The 16,727-nt window shown below is 38.9% G+C and overlaps 2 protein-coding genes across 2 annotated transcripts; both read left to right on the forward strand.

Annotated features, from left to right (window-relative positions):
- The first annotated feature begins 3,832 nt into the window (after positions 1-3,832).
- On the forward strand, positions 3,833-5,392 carry LOC112165602 (translation initiation factor IF-2). The gene has a single exon (XM_024302173.2). It carries the CDS (start codon positions 4,122-4,124, stop codon positions 5,130-5,132), a length of 1,011 nt encoding a protein of 336 aa, XP_024157941.1. The 5' UTR covers positions 3,833-4,121; the 3' UTR covers positions 5,133-5,392.
- Positions 5,393-8,789: 3,397 nt separating this feature from the next.
- On the forward strand, positions 8,790-14,639 carry LOC112202115 (probable 26S proteasome regulatory subunit 10B). The gene is made up of 14 exons (XM_024343037.2): positions 8,790-9,002; positions 9,178-9,341; positions 9,448-9,603; positions 10,089-10,219; positions 10,372-10,519; positions 10,658-10,941; positions 11,363-11,487; positions 11,928-11,971; positions 12,831-12,962; positions 13,147-13,224; positions 13,513-13,595; positions 13,686-13,808; positions 14,119-14,179; positions 14,258-14,639. The coding sequence occupies exons 1-14, from the start codon at positions 8,879-8,881 to the stop codon at positions 14,423-14,425; spliced, it is 1,821 nt and encodes a 606-aa protein (XP_024198805.1). The 5' UTR covers positions 8,790-8,878; the 3' UTR covers positions 14,426-14,639.
- The last annotated feature ends 2,088 nt before the right edge of the window (positions 14,640-16,727 follow it).

The raw sequence follows: 16,727 nt of genomic DNA on the forward strand, positions 1-16,727 counted from the left end.
AGAAGACAAGTCATTAGCCCAAGACCTGGTGCTACGAGCCTATCCCTCGCAGCCTAAATAAACCAACGTGCTTTGGTGAGTTTTTCATATGATAAATCTCTTCATTTCTGTCATGTGAGCTCATCTTTTTTTTGCTTTCCTAGAAGTCTTTAAAAAGAGATAGATGTATGGTTTTGATTTTGTCTCATAGCTCATGGATTTGTATGTGTATGCTGTCAAAAGCCCAAAAGGGTATAAAGCAATATTTGGAAATATTAATGGAGTTCACCCAATCCCTAAACCCAACAAGAGAAAAGAATTAAGGAAAATGCACCCTCTTATGGTCCATCTTACATTTACATTATATACCATGTGTTCTTGTCCTCATAAAGATCATAGATTCATAGGAATCATGTTAGGGATTGCTAGCTAGCTTCGTGCATGACAGGCTGGGTGCCCCCATTAATTTGGATTGATTTGTCAATTCTCCCAAATCACATTCTCACTTGTAGGTCAAGTTAATAATATCAACATGGCCATCAATACACTATTAGGGTTTATCGCATATTTAAAAACATTTACACTAATACTATAGACATTATATTGCAATACACCATACCGATTAGTTGAAAAATCAAGTGAAAAAATAACGCTAAATATATGTGCACAAAGACGTTAACTATAAAGCTAGAAGTTTGTCATGGAAGCCTCTAGGCAAATAAGAGTGTATTTGGATGAGGGAAAAAATGATGGAATTGAATTGAAAGTGAGGATTTCATTATTCTTAAAAGCCAATTCCCTCGTTTGGCATAATCAGATTGGAAGTTTTAAATTTCTCTGTGGAAAAAAATGAAGGAATTAGTTATTTAAATTCCTCACTCCAATTTCCACCAAAATATGTGTCATTTACAAATTCCTTTACAGTATTCAATTTTTATTTCCAAAACAAGACTTTTTTCTATTTAACCACGTGGTGTGGTGTGGTGTGTTGGTCGAGCGGCCTAGTCTGGAACCCCCAGGTCTAGAGTTCGAATCCCAGCTCCATCCTGTGGCTAGCAGATTTGAGGGACCTAGGTTGATTAAACACCAAAAGTTCGTGCGTCTGCGGTGCAATGATTAGTCAGGTTACGCTGGGATACACTGCATGAGGGTGTATATGTGGTTACTACTATCGTCCAAACCTAAAAAAAAAAAAACTCTTTTATGTTTTATCTTTTTATTTGTTTTAAATTTTCTTAATTTATTACACATTTCAAATCCTAAATAGATGCAACCAAACAATAGAAATTGTAATTAATGAAATTTTAGATCGATGGAGTTAAAGATTTCATCATTTATAAATTTCTACAGATTTTATAATTTTCTCCTCCAAACGCACCGTAATAGTGATCCACCATAAATATCCATTATCCAACAGAGTGAACAAACCAACATTCATAGAGAAACCCGTACCGAATTCAGCAACACTACAATCACATCGGATAAAATTTATCCGAATATTACACGTATGTATTCATATTTGTTATGCTAGTAGCTACATTAACGGGTATTAATGGGATAAAAAGTGGTTAGAGAGCTAGGGTTTTGTTTGGATTTGGGGACCCAAAGCATTGATGGTATAAGTCGTTTATTGCTTTTCACAAATTGGATCACATGGCTCTATCATTTTGCCTACGAACAAACGCCATTAACAGCAGAAGGGAAAGGAAATCCTTTTCAGCCATGCATTCCCCGATCGCTAAGCCATCTTCTGTTCTACCGATCTCGATCATTTCCAGGTCCACACCGGATTCACTACCATCACTACTACACTCCACCATCTACTTACCCATCAATCCATCATCATCATCATCTTCTTCTTCATAATATCACTTCCATCTTTTTGCATCAGGTTCAGGTCCACGTACCCAATAATATAATTGGCTGTCATAGCTAGCCAGATACGTACCTAATTAGCAGTATTATGGTCGAGAATATTGGCCATTTCGATTATTATTGTCTTGTAGACATTGAAAAACTCCAAGATTCCAACCGTGCCGTCTTATTTTATTCACTGTTGCTTGCGTTCATTGCATGGTTGGAGCAAAGCATCAGATCATATAGGCCAAAGACTTAGTCGATAACTTTTTGTATTTATTTCCAGATGGATTGATCATATATGTAGCTGGTGTTTCCAAACGTCTGTATGATCGACTTGGACGTTTGTCCATTTTACGGTGGTGGATCCGTGGATGTTCTGAAATTTCAGTGTGATGTGTGGAACATATAGAACCGCAGGTGATTGTGATGACAATTTTTAATAATAATAGCAAAATTCTTTTTTATTTAGGTGATTTTCCATAGGGAAGATATTTGAATAAAAACCAAAAATTTGATAATTCGGATATTTGAGAGTTGAGACGAAACCATCATACAATTCCTTAAATTGAGAAAGGTCTTAGGTTTGCGGTGCGGTAATATCACTTAATATGTCCAGTTTATGTATCACTTTTAAGAAAAATTAAATCGCATGCCAAAAATCCTCACTAATTTCGACTGCGAATATTGGAAGCGTTATTTTTGTCTTCAAAGTTGTCTATGTAATGTCTTTTTATTGTTTGAACTTAATTAGAGACATATTGATAATTATCGATTTGACCGTCCGACTAAAGACTCTAATGAGAGCTATAAAAGAAAGATCTCATAGCAAAATCCTTCTATATTATGCACCAGCATTGCAAGTGAACCAGCAATTTCAATCAATCTTATCCGTTGATATTTATAAGTAATTTTTTTTCAATAACTAAAAAATGTACTTGATAATATCTAGTAGTCTATTCTTGTTTGCAAGTGCACGTCAGTGTACTGAATATTCTATCGATTTCGTAATGAAACAATGTATCGTGAAAATATAGTACAATGAATCTAATTATAAGAGTAATATGATTGTGTTTGATGTTCTCGGATCAATGAACAGTTCATCAAACAGTGTACAGAATAATGGCTGTGAATGTCAACGCTCGGAATGACACTAAAGATGGAATAGTAGCCAACTAGCCATACATGATTAGTTTGGGTAGGCACAACTTAATTGGTTTAGAATTGAAATCTTAAAACCCCACATGAACGGGACACCTTGAGATGACCTCAGCCTCACTTCACATTGTTAGCAGGGGAATTATTTTGTGTTCATTAATCAACTTTTATTTGCCAAGTATTTTGTCTTCGAGAGGAATTAGCACCTTCTTAATAATTGGGATATCATTATCAACCAAAATACAGATCAACCATCCAATTATGGCTTTGGAAACATAATGGTGATAGCGAATTACACTTCATTGTTGTTTGGAAATTGCGCGCTATATAGAGGTAATTAATGAAGGGACCACTAAAAAAAAAAAAACAATGCACTAAGGTAATTAAGAAGGGAGTTCCAATGAATCAAGATGTACATAATTAATACTAATCAGAATTTATGAAATGCCATAATTAAGGTAAATCCGCATGTTAACGGGAATAAAAAGACAAAGCAGATCCAATACAATTTAATCTAATATCATCAAATTAGAAATGAAAATTTTTATAATTAAACCAAATCAAATACACGTATCATTCTACATCACGAACACATAAGGTAACTACATAAAACCACATCATTACTAATTTGGTATATCATTGTTATTCTTTCAGAATTTAAAATTGACTATAATCACTCCGACGCGTGATGGTGTTTACATGCCTACGACGAGTTCGCATACGAGTAAACACCTCACCTAATAAGTTAGTATAAAACCAATGGGTGATGCAGCCAAAATAACGTATCCCAGTTCGTTTCTATACACGTATTTACTAATCAAAGGGGAGGGAGGCGGAGGCATCACAATTATTCTGATTCCGGAGTTTAAAACCCAAATGGTTGCTTCTTCTCTGCATCAAAATTGGACCCAAAAGCCATCGTCACTATTCTCTCTCTCTCTCTCTCTCTCTATTTTAAATAACCCCAAATTCTCCTGTCCTCCATTTCTTTATTGTTTGTTTGTAGGGTCTAGGCTCCTCCTCTCCTCAAACTCGCTCCCTTCCTGACCTGACCTGACTCCCTCATTTCCAGTTTCCCATTTTCCCCCACCACCATTTTTTCTTTTCTTTCTTTCTAGAAATCTTCAATGGCAGATGGCTCCAGATTCAAACCCTACGGTCGCAACTGTACTCAAAGAAGCCGAACCAGCACCGACTCCAGCTCCCCGGAATTCGAGTTCTGGAGGCTCCAAAACCCGTCTTGCTCGCAACCTGATCTCATCTCTGCCGATGAACTATTCGTCGACGGTGTCATTCTCCCTCTCAGCCTCGTCCCCGCCCCCAAAAACCCGCCCGACCCGAACCCGCGACCCGACTCTGAAGAGATTTCTGCTCCCGACCCAGAACCGGAACCCGGCCCGGAAGCCCAGGTGTCGACCGGAGCTCTGGTGCTGACCGTATCGAGGCGGTGGAGGGACATGTTCAAGAAGAAGAGTGAGGGTAGTGAGAAGGAGAAGGAGAAGGAGAAGAAGAAGGAGCGGAAGAGCGGCGGAGCAGCCACCGGAGCGAGCTCGGCGGAGCTGAACATCAATCTGTGGCCGTTTTCGCGGAGCAGATCCGCCGGAAATGCTTGTACCCGACCCAAATTCGGGGCTCCGGGAACCCGGAAGGTGAACAGCGCGCCGTGTTCGAGGAGCAACTCGACGGGCGAGTCCAAGTCAACGAGGAAGTGGCCGGCGAGTCCGGGTCGGGCCGGAGTCCACTTGGGTCGGAGCAGCCCGGTTTGGCAGGTCCGGCGTGGAGCCTCAACCCTGGGTAAAACCTCCGAAACCCAAGTCAAGAATGCTGAGAAGAGCACCAAAAAAGAAGCACCCGAAACTCGCCGGGGTAAAACCACCGCATCCGGCGGCGGTCGCGGCGGAGGAGGTGGTGCAAAACCCAGAGTCTTGAACTTGAATGTTCCGACGTGTATCGGGTACAGAAGCCATTTGAGTTGTAGAAGTGACGTCATGAATAGTGCTGTAGGAATCGGCGGCAGTAGTGGTGGCAACAACCACCGTGGCGCCGCCGCTGGCGGTGGCGGAGATAGTAGTAACGCTGCTGGGGCTGGTAGTAATCTTTTTAATCTGCGCAGCCTTTTCTCTAAGAAGGTGTATTAAGTTATTAATCATCATCATCATCCCTCTTATATATTATTAACTCTATATTATCCAAGGATGAATCTTTTTTTTTCTCTTTGAAAAAATTAAGAGAAAAACAGGGTTTCTTTCTTTTTCATATGTAAATTAAACGGAAAAGGTAGCAGCTTTCTTGACAGAAAAAATGGGTTGGCTTTTGTTTGGTTTTTCTGGAATTATCTGATCTGAAAGTGCTATGTCATCTGGTTTAATATTCAGTTTGAGTTTGAATGTGCTTATTCTATTAGGCTGTGTAGCTTAGAAGCTAGCATTGACTTATTGACTTGGTTACATCATTGATTCCAGTACCAGTAGGCGCAAAAGCTTGACTTCATATGCCAGCATTAGAAAGTAACCAGTCTCAAAAGTGATGATGCACCTGCCTTTATAACGTGGGTGCTGTCGTTTTTACCCATGTATAAAGTTGGTTACTTTGTACGTGTTTTAGGCTTTTGATTGTGCTCTGATAATCCCCCCCTTGAGTTGCCTAAAAGTCATTAGGATCTTGAGATGAGCTGCTCTAAGACTTGTAGTGATAGTGTCGTTAAAGATGGTGCGAAAAGAAGGATCTTGAGATGAGCGAGACTTGTAACGATACAAGATAGTCTCAGTATTCTTGTTCTGAGTTTGAATTTCTTTTTTAACTCTCATTGCAGTGTAACTGATGAGTGTTTTTTTGTATGGAGAGGAAGACAAGGCAGCAGATTTTGTGGATGGTGTTTGGGAAATTGACACTAGATGGCAGTTTCTGTAGGTTAAGAGAATGGATTTGTATTGGGTGCTTTTGAACATCTGCACGGGAATTCATGGTTTTCACTTTCAACTTTGGGAACGGCGAACACATGTTTCCAAATCTCAAACCAACTTTCTATACATATGGCCAAACAAAAACCAGGCTATGGATTCCAGAAATTGTGAACTCGTATGTCAGTCTGTTTCAGTGCGTTAAATTTGATTGGCGTTTCTGTTTAGACTCTTTTGGTATACTCTTCCGTTTCAAAATGCAGTCGTTATCTCAAGTAATCGCATCTTACCTTACCTTACCTTACTACAAAACAAAATCACAATTATTCCTATTCAAGATTCATGATTCTTGAAATATAACAAGCTAGTGTTACGTTTAATTTCACAAGAGAAATCAAAAGTAATAATGTCTTGTATCAAAAAGCAAGTGAATTCTTCACTTCCTTGTACAGCTAAAACACAAAATAAAGGGTGCCAAATTTCATCTCCCTTCCTTTCATAAGAATTCCTTTGATTCAATGAACATCTCTTAACGATAAACTTAACGAACCCAATAAAGGAGAATGTTTAACAAATCAAAGCTACAGTTATTCGGGTAAGGGAAAATGGTCTGTACGGTACCCTACATTTGCCTCCTTATAACTTTCGGTACCTCAGCTTTAAAAAATATCAATACGGTACCTAAGGTTCTAACCCCAACCGAACTTTGGTGCCTAGAGCCGTTAGCTCCGTTATGGCGTCTGCCATATGGCAATTTTAAACTTAAAATGACAAATTTACCCTTTACTCTTTTTTTTCTTATTTATTCTTTTTATATAATTAAAAAAAAATAACAAAAGATTTTTTTTTTTTTTACATGAATGCAAAAGAATGTTCATCATCACTTTCTCCTTGCTAATCAGTTCTTCTTTCTTACTTCTTCATTTCAATCATCGTTGAGAGCCAGCAACAACAACAAACCATCTTGCCCCACTTCAACTTTGAACCATCTTCTTCAAGTTTCAGTCAACAGAGAGAATCCATACACATTTTATAGAGGCCAACCCAAATCATCAAATTTCAAACCTCTTCTTATCTTTCTAGGCCTTTCTGGGCTTCTTTTCTCCTGTGCTTTTCTGGGGGTTTTCTTCCCCAATTTGATTCCAATCTCGTCCCACCTTAGTTGACTTGAAACTAAAGAAAAATCAAAACCCATTTCCTTCTTTTTGAGACCCTCCTTCAGAACATCCACAACCAAATCCACACCCCCATTTTCAACAATCACAGCTTTCCCTTTCGAATGCTTCGACAGATTCAACAACCATGCAACTACATTCTCTTAAGTCTTCGAACCTGCAGAAGCCAACAGCTTCAACAAATGCGGCACCACTCCAGCTTCCACCAAACAAGACCTATTAAAAATGCTCGTTTTGGAAAGAAGCCGAATCTCAAAAGCAACCTTATTCGATCCAATCCCAACACTTCCACTGACAAACTCCACCACCATTTTCATAGCTCCCTCAGCCGCCAAGCTACCTGCAACTGCACTCCTCCCAATGTCGTGATTCCGACAACCGGAATCGCCAAACGGAATCCCATTCTCATTGCAGTACTGCTGAATCAACCTCTTTAATGCCAATTTAGCACCACCTCCATGTTCTTATTTTTCTCCCTTGTTTCCGGACAAATCGGCTTTCCAGCTCTGAACCACTTCGTAATGGAGCTCCGATCGTAGCTGTGACCCATCCCGATCGTCACCGGATCGGTCAGATTCAAGACCCAAAATTGACTCGCAACCCGCTCCGAATTCATCAGCATCCATAGCCGGGGCGTCGTCCCGGGTACAGTCTTCCAGCAAGTACTAAACCTTCTGGAAAGCCAAATGGACCTCCGAGAAGCTCAAAACGGTCGAATCTGAAAGACCTGGAGGCCCAGCCTGGATCTCTTCCAAAAAAACCCGAATGAAATCTGTAAAAGGAAGTTTGGAGACTTATGGTTCTTTAATTTTTGAAAGTTTCCAGATTTCATGAGAAAAATGACAGAGAGAGAGAGAGAGAGACTTAAGGTCCCTATTCTTTCTTCTGGATTTCATGATGTGCAGAGAGCGGAAGATGAACAGAAACATAAAGATTGATTTTAAGATTTTATTCAAAAAAAAAAAAAAATTGAGTTAAGACATGAATAGACAAAAATACCCTTCATAAATTGCCAGCTCGCGGACGCCGTAACGAACGTAACGGCTCTAGGTATCAAAGTTCGGTCAAGGTCAGAACCTTAAGTACTGTATTGATATTTTTTAAAGCTGAGGTACCGAAAGTTATAAGGAGGCAAATTTGAGGTACTGTACGGACCATTTTCTCTTCGGGTAACGCAATAAAGGAGAATGTTTAACAAATCAAAGTTACAGGTATTCGGGTGTTCTATAAGGGAAAATTCTATAATAAATTAGCTTATGACATACATACAATACCACTTTTAGGACGTAATTACTCAAATGAGAACCTACTATACTCTAACTAGGACTCTGTTTATCTTAACGAGCACTATTTTCTAATTACCTACTTTAATCTAATGAGAACCTTATTTACCTTTATGACAATTTTTTTCTAATTACCACGTGAGCTCTCAAAAATGTAACATGAGTCCTTAAAGAAATAAATATTACATGAAATATGACATGTATGAGTATTACTCAATGTAACCATGGCTTGACCTACAATCCTACCTACATATTTAGTAAAAGACTAAAAGTAACACAATAGAAAACCGGTCAAAGTATAGGAAAGACTCCTAAATGGCTAGAATAGATACTGTGGGCTGCGAGCACTTGACCCAACTCATAGATGGACTATATATCCCCAACATAAGGCCTTTCCGGCCCAAATTCTATATACAATTTCAAGTCCACCGAACCACCACCGCCTTCGTACGGCGGTGCTGCGCCATATATAAGCCTGGACCCGTTCGCCACTCTCACCTCCACTTACTAAACCCAGAGAGACACTATGACCATTTTCCGACGAATTATACTCCGAACAGCTCGGACCCGGCCGTCAGTCCCCCAAACCCTAAACCCTCCTCCACGTGCTTGCTCACGTGACCTCCCAAATCCCCGCCTTCTCTGCCACCGTAAGCTCACTCAATTTCAAGATTTTGTGATTGATTTGAACTATACGAGCAATAATGATTCATGTATTGAAGTTTGATGCTAGTGCTGTTTGTGCTTGTTGATGTGTTTGTGATCAGTTTTGTGAGTGTTATGAAGCATTAACCATACTTATGGCTTTGATTGATGAAAATGCAGGGTGTTTTGAGCAACCATATCATTCCAGTGCATATGAAATTGAGGTGGTGAAAGCTGTGCCAAGCCGAAGCGGTGCTGGCGGGCTGTATCGTATGTATCCGGCTGTTTTGGCTGGTTTGATTGGACTTGGAGGTCTGGAGGTGGCTTATGCAGATGCTGAGGAGGTACATTTGCATTATTTTGTTGGAGAGCTTGTGAATTGAGCGATGCGTGATAGGTTACGCGGTGCATTGTTGAAGTTGTTTTTCTGTTATTTTTGGTGTTCTGCAGGCTGCTTCCAAGCAGGGTTTGCCGGCTGATGCCCCTGCGAATAACGTGGAGGAAATTGCCAAGAAGCAGAGACAAGAAATTGAGGACTTGCTCAAGAGTAAAGGGATCCAACGTGGTTCTTATCCCAACTTTAGTGTTTCTGTCAAGGGGCAAAAGGTTAGTGAAATGCTACAGCCTTAAATGTCTGTTGGTTTGTAACTTTCATTCAAATGTGGTTAGATTGGCACATGCACACATGCATTAGTTAGCAATGTCCTCTCCTGAGGACTGCTAAGTGACTGGCTAAAGTAAAAACTACATAGTAAAAGAAAATTCATTTTGTTGTCAAGAGGGTGCAATTTTGGCAATTTGAGGAGTTCACGGAGTGATTTGTTTGTTTCTTAAACTTCAAAAGAGACATCCTTAAACAGAAGAAGATAAAGTCTTAGCTGTACATATTCTTGCTAGTCCTTACCCTGACTTGGTTTCTAAATTCAATGTCTTAAACTGTGAGGAGTGCCTAATCATCTTGCACAGGGTTAATTGTCTTCTGAGTTCTGAGCTACATTAGTTTTGTTTATATGCGTTTTGTTCTCTTATAAGAATCTGTGTGTAGCTCTTTTTTCAAGTATCAACACTAATGAGCTTTTGATGGGGTATAGGTAGCCATCAAGTTCCAAATTCCTCCTGCATGTGAAGCTTCACAAGTGATTGCAAATATTGCTTCTAATCTTGGCTTGAAAGTTGAAGGGCATGGTGGTGGTTCAGATATCTCATTACGCGCTTGGGACAGGTACTGTTATACCATTATTTTTGGGAGTCCTAAATGTATACTCAGTTTTACCTATATATTTTGGCTTGCACTTTTTTGAGCCTTTTGGCTTTATTGTTGCATTAAGTAGGATGTGCTAAGCAGTGTTTGATATATTGTGTGAACTATGTCAGTGGAGTTGCTTGGCAACTCATGCTTATGCACCCAGAGAAACAGAAGGAAACTGAAGGTGATCAAGGGGAATTAAAAGATGTGAACGAACATGATCGAGATCTGCACATCCTCGTTTTCCGTTCAGTCATTACCTCAACAGAAAAAGCTGTGAGTCTTTAGCTTTTTCAACTTTATGAAACTATTCTCTTTGAAACCTTTGGTTTTACTTTCTGCTGCTTCAATATTCCAAAAGTAAAGAAGCTGTAGTTATGGGATTTTCATTTCAGTCAACATAAATTATTGCAGGAAATTGAATTTATGAAGCAGGGCAGCTTGAGTCCCAAAGAGCTTGATGCTCTGGTATCTGCTTTACAGTTAGCTGGGACAAAAAAGAGCTTGATCCATGAGAAAAAATCTACCACAGAACAAAGAGTGAGGGAAGATAGCGCACAAACTTCATCTATAGAGAAATTAATAACCAGTCTTGAGTCCATGGGAGTGAGAGTTTATGGAGTTGATGAACCCAATATGAGTTCTACAAGCAAAGATATTTCATGGGATAATCTTGCTGGATATGATCTGCAAAAGCGGTAAGTGAAGATATTCAGAAAAATCTATAATGTGTTAAAATTATATTTAGATGTGCAATCTTGATTCTTGACGAATAGTTATTTTTGAGTGGGATGTGATGTGTTATTGTCTCGGGCGTTAGGCAACTATCGCCACTGAGGGTGCATATCTGATATTGAGTATGAGAGATGAAATTGTTTCTCGTACATGAATCTCAATTGCCTCTCGTTATCTTGCAATAACATTCATGTTTTGATCGAATTATATTTTTATATCTCTGATTTATATGTGGTGATATCGAATATATTAAAATGAGTTCATTTCTCACTTACTTTCTGTTTTGAACTCTTGATTGTTTATGTTTGGGTGTACTCATCTGGGTGCATAAGTGCTTAAGAATACCTAATTACCTATATTGAACTGCCACTGCTCATTTTGTAGACAGATAGAAGACACAATACTACTGGCTTTGCTTAGTCCTGAAACATATGATGAAATTGCCCGTGGAACTCGTTGCAAATTTGAGTCAAACAGACCTCGAGCTGTACTCTTCGAAGGCCCACCAGGTGCACCCAATTTAACTTTGTTGATTCAATATATTTGAGATGATTCCTTTTCTGAACTGACTTACTGAGATAGAGGATTCATGTATTTCTGATTCTTGTTTGTGATTATGTGAAGGGCATGTAATGATTCATTAGTGTCAACTGTCAAGAAACAAGTAGTTCTTTTGGTGCTCTAAAAAAATATACCTGAAGCAGATATTTCCCAGGAGTATATTTAGTACTAAGGTGCTAAGGAAAGCCCCCTTAGTTATTTTTCATTATGTATTTATTATACTAATAGTCCTTAAATTTTAGTTGAACAATTTTATATATATTTTTTTATATGTGAACGTGTGAGCTTTGTCCCACTTTTGTGCTTGCTTTTGAAACGTGTGAGAAATATAAAATTGCATTAGTTTTGACATTTGTCAAACTTACTTAGAACGTTTGTTAAATTTCAGGTACAGGGAAAACTTCTTCTGCTCGTGTCATTGCTAATCAAGCGGTGAGCTGCTAGGCATTTCCTTTTTTTTTTGTTTAATACTTTACCTTACATCCATCATGAGCTCTCCATCTTTTTTCTATCAAAGCATTCCCATCTTACTCTTAACTTGTGAGCTCATGTTATAGAAACTTTGTTTGGTCGATTATGCTATCATAACTGACTATATACTATCATAATTGTTCTGGAAACATGTTTTGTATTTTCTAACGAGCCTAAATGTTCCAATACTCAAATATGACTATTTACAGCTTTGTTCCATGTTATGTCTTTTTCTCTTATTGTTGTCTGAATGCTCCATATTATGACAGAAGCTGTTACAGTACTGAGGTGCTTCCTTGAGGAATTGGCCTTTTTCTGTTATCATTTATGAATGATGTATTATCCTTAGATTCATGGTTTTAATGTTTTTTACCCTTGATCAGGCATAGGGTGGGCTTATATTTTAATCTAAGATCTATAATTGTCAATGCCTAAACACTAGTAAGTTCATGAAATAGACATTCCATGCCTGTAGCATAAGCATCTTTGCTTCTTGTATACATCTGATTTGACTAGCAAATGGTCAAGGGCTTGCTTGGTTTGATGATCTATTTTTTAAGTGAGCAGATTAATCTTTCTGGTAAAGGTTTTGCATGTAGATGAAATCCCAGTTTCAAAAAACATGGAAAGTTCTGATTTCTCTCACTCTCTGTTGAATATATAACATGGCTTGATTGATTTGATGATCTATCTTTTTAAGTGAGCAGAGTCATCTTTGCAAAGGTTTTGCATGCAGTTGAACCTCCAAGTTCCCTAAAAAAATTGTACTGCCAGAACAATAGGAAAAGAAAAGAAACGTTAACATGGCATGTTTTTGCAGGCCGTCCCGATGTTATATGTTCCCCTTGAGGTTATCTTGTCCAAGTACTATGGTGAGAGTGAACGATTATTAGGGAAGGTGTTTTCACTTGCTAATGAACTCCCAGATGGTGCTATTATTTTTCTAGATGAGGTAATTGAAGTAATAATGCTTTGTGGCAACCTTTGAAATATGCATATAAGTGTTATGGTGATACCTCTGCGACCAATAATATTTTGTTGTTGCATGGTTGACACCTCTATTTTTGTGTTCTATTTGCTTTTTATATTTTGTGAAGCTTCTTAATAACTTGGCTTCCTATTTGATGCAATTCCAGGTTGATTCGTTTGCTATTTCGCGAGATAGTGATATGCATGAAGCCACACGGAGAGTTTTATCAGTTTTGCTGCGACAGGTATAATTGGATTGTCATTGTTTTACAATACACAGAAGATGCACCTTTTAACAAGTGTTCTAAATTTGATTTCATTCAAGCATTAATCAAATGTTTTGAGAAAATTTTGGAGTCACCATGGCTCATGCCCTAGCAAAAGCGGTTGTATGATCCAAACGGTGGCCCCGACTTCCAACTAGGTTCAAAACCTCAATAAAGAGAGTCGAGACTTATTCTTTCCATAATCAACTTGGACACTGTTAGGAAGCTATTGCCATGCCCTTATTGAATAAACCATTTCCTGTGCAGATTGATGGATTTGAACAGGATAAGAAAGTGGTTGTAATTGCTGCAACAAATAGGAAGCAAGACCTCGACCCAGCCTTGATCAGGTATATTGGTTTTAGTTTTCTCATTTAGAAGATGAAAGTACTGTAAAACTTTCCAGGATTGTTTACTCTCCTTTTATCACCTATGTGCAGTCGGTTCGATTCAATTATCCCATTTGGCCTACCTGATCATCAAAATCGTAAGGAAATAGCAGCTCAGTATGCAAAGCATCTAACCGAAACTGAATTAGATGAATTGGCAACAGTAACAGAAGAGTAAGTTCAACATATACTAAAATTGTCTTAAATCTCTTTCCCCTTTGGTCAGGATTTGCATACACATGTTCCTTCTCCCTGTTCCTTCTGGGAAGGAGAGTTTCTTGAAACCAACTGAAAATAGCCCATAACTTTTTCTCTGTGTTACTATGCTAGAAGTTGCATGGGGACTAGTTTACAAAACAAGTTTTTATCACTCACAATAAACTTGGAGCGTGGTTTACCGTTGCCCTCATATTCAATGTGCCTTTTAATCCTACAACAGATATTGTCTTTTGACTGTTGTCTAATCGTCCCCGACCATTTTCAGGATGTCTGGAAGGGATATCAGAGATGTGTGTCAACAAGCAGAGCGGTCGTGGGCATCAAAGGTAAAGAATATCATTGTTTTACAACCTCCCTCCCAGTAGTCTTCAGTCTTCACAAACTTCTCTTCCTGGTTTTGACAGCTGATCCGAGGAAAAGTACCCAAAGACGGAGACCAAATCCATCTTCCACCTCTGCAGCACTACATAGCGAGTGCCATGAATCGACGCAAGGGTTTCCTGAGCTCCCCACCCGGACAAACCCAAAATTCCGCATCTGACATAAAGAAGGCCAGGGTTGTACTTGATTGAGGTTACTAGATGAGCTATTGTACTACACACTTCTGTATATATGAATATATCATGCCCATTTCATTAGGGTTTATCACAATAGAGAAGTTCCAACTTTTAGTCGAAACAAGGGAAAAATTCACCAACGGTGTCTGGACACTTAGGGGACTTTCAGAATGATACCTGAACTTACAAAGTTATCAATATGATACCTGAACTCATTTTTTCGTATCAACGTAGTACCTACGACTAATTTCCGTCACGGCTCTTTTAAATTTTGCATGTGTGACGCACGTGAGGCCGAAAATAAGGGCAAAAAGACTTATTTACCCTCAAAAGTTTTTTTTAACTGTCTTTCTTTCTTTTTCTTTTCTTTTCTTTCTTTCTTTCAATTTTTTTTTATTAAAGATTGTGTTTGCTCAAAATCCTGAATTGGAAACAGGTTCTTATCCCAACTCCGGGAAATGGGTTCTTCCCAGAAAAGCTCCCAATGGAGGAGCGTCTTCGACGGCGTGAAACTCAAGACCATCCCATCAATGCCAGAAGTTCTAATGGCTGAGATCAACACTGCAATTTGCAATCTTGAATACGCATGCGCCTCTGTTCTTCTCGAATCTACGTCCCCTTCTTCTTCCTCTTCTTCAATCTCAAAGAATGAGAGCTCTGCTCAACCTCAGTTTGATGCCCGGAAAGCGGATCAGGCTTACAAGGCATAGCCTGCCTTGGCTGCTGGGAAGCTCGATGAGGCTCTTCTGTCATTGAATGTTTTGCTTTCGAAATGCCCACCTGATCAGACCTCTGCCGTTGCGAAGCTTCATTCGCTTATCTCTCTCACATCTCAGTAGTTGCACAAACCCACCAACTGAATTTATTGATGCAGCTTTTTCAGGTGTTGTATCAAATCGAAACAGTAGCCAGACCCAACAGCAGCGGCCATGGAAGATCGAAACAGCAACCTGTCCAAACCATAGGTAATGATGTCGCCGTCACTGCAAGTCGCCACCGCTGTAATCGAACTCCCACCGAACCCAATCTGGAGCCACCCCCATCAAACGTCACCCCCGGTGCGTTACCGTCTCCAAACCCGATCGAACCGGCAACCAGATCCCACTCCGGCAGCCATGGCGATCCGATCTGGTCCCATACTCCTCTCAGCCCTTCGACCCACTCACCTTCATCTCCCACAACGAAACAACCTCAAGCACAACACCAGTCCAACAATACCATGAATTGAACACTGAACCTAGCACATAGAACCCAAGCACAACACCAGTCCAACAATAAGGCGTACTTGCGCCGTCGGGGAAGAACTCCGAAGAAGAAGAAGAAAGAAAGAAATAAAAAAGAAGAAAGAAAGAAAGAAAGAAATAAATAAATAAAGACAGTAAAAAAAACTTTTGAGGGTAAATAAGTCTTTTTGTCCTTATTTTCGGCCTCACGTGCTTCACACCTGCAAAATTTAACAGAGTCGTGACGGAAATTAGTCGTAGGTACTACGTTGATACGAAAAAATGAGTTCAGGTATTATATTGATAACTTTGTAAGTTCAGGTATCATTCTGAAAGTCCCGTAAGTGTCCAGACACCATTTGTAAATTTTTCCCGTCGAAACAATTATGTGCGTAAGTTCTTACTATCAATGAGTACATTCTCTTCTTCATAAATAGCGCATTTGTTTTACAGTACAGTTATGAAAGACTTTCAATTTGAGTACAGAATTGCAATTCCCGTTTTGCCACTCCGATTTTTGGTTTTTGCAGAGCTGCTTTCGTCATAATTTACCACTATCTTGCTTTTTTTCTTCTTAGTTTTTTTAGAAGGTTTTGAGAGACGGTATGATTCGTTTATTTGAGTTGAATGCAAGTGAGGTTAACAATTCCCACGCAAATTAACAAGACTCACACTTAAAGAATATGCAATGAGAATTCTTTAGTAGTGATACTTGCAGTTACAGCATATGGAATCCAGCAAAGTTAATGATGTTCAAATTAGTGATGCTAATGACATGCATGCAGGCGACTAGCGAGACTAACCACGCTTATGCAAAGCAAACGAGGCTAATGAAAACCATACCCGTGCATTCTCAACTCTACGGTAGTCGATTGTTGAATTTTCTCCAAAATTATTTTTTTTGTCAAAAATCACGATTTTCATAAAGAGAAAAACTGTATATTATAATACACGTTTTTAAAGTAAAAAATTCATATTCTTATTTTCTAACCAAATTATTCTCATTTGTAAATCATAATTTTGAAGTAATTCTGAAACAGATGGATCTTAAAAATCTCGACCTAATATTTTTTTTAATAAAAATAATTTTCTAA

This window comes from Rosa chinensis, chromosome 5 (assembly GCF_002994745.2).
Source record: "Rosa chinensis cultivar Old Blush chromosome 5, RchiOBHm-V2, whole genome shotgun sequence".
NCBI classification, from domain to species: Eukaryota; Viridiplantae; Streptophyta; class Magnoliopsida; order Rosales; family Rosaceae; genus Rosa; species Rosa chinensis.

Excerpts from the sequence above, each read along its gene's own strand:
- LOC112202115 (XM_024343037.2), top strand. The coding sequence starts at position 8,879 with ATGACCATTTTCCGACGAATTATACTCCGAACAGCTCGGACCCGGCCG. Across the intron at positions 9,604-10,088 it reads TTTCTGTCAAGGGGCAAAAG|GTAGCCATCAAGTTCCAAAT; the intron begins GTTAGTGAAATG and ends GATGGGGTATAG. Across the intron at positions 11,972-12,830 it reads GTGTCATTGCTAATCAAGCG|GCCGTCCCGATGTTATATGT; the intron begins GTGAGCTGCTAG and ends ATGTTTTTGCAG.
- LOC112165602 (XM_024302173.2), top strand. The coding sequence starts at position 4,122 with ATGGCAGATGGCTCCAGATTCAAACCCTACGGTCGCAACTGTACTCAA.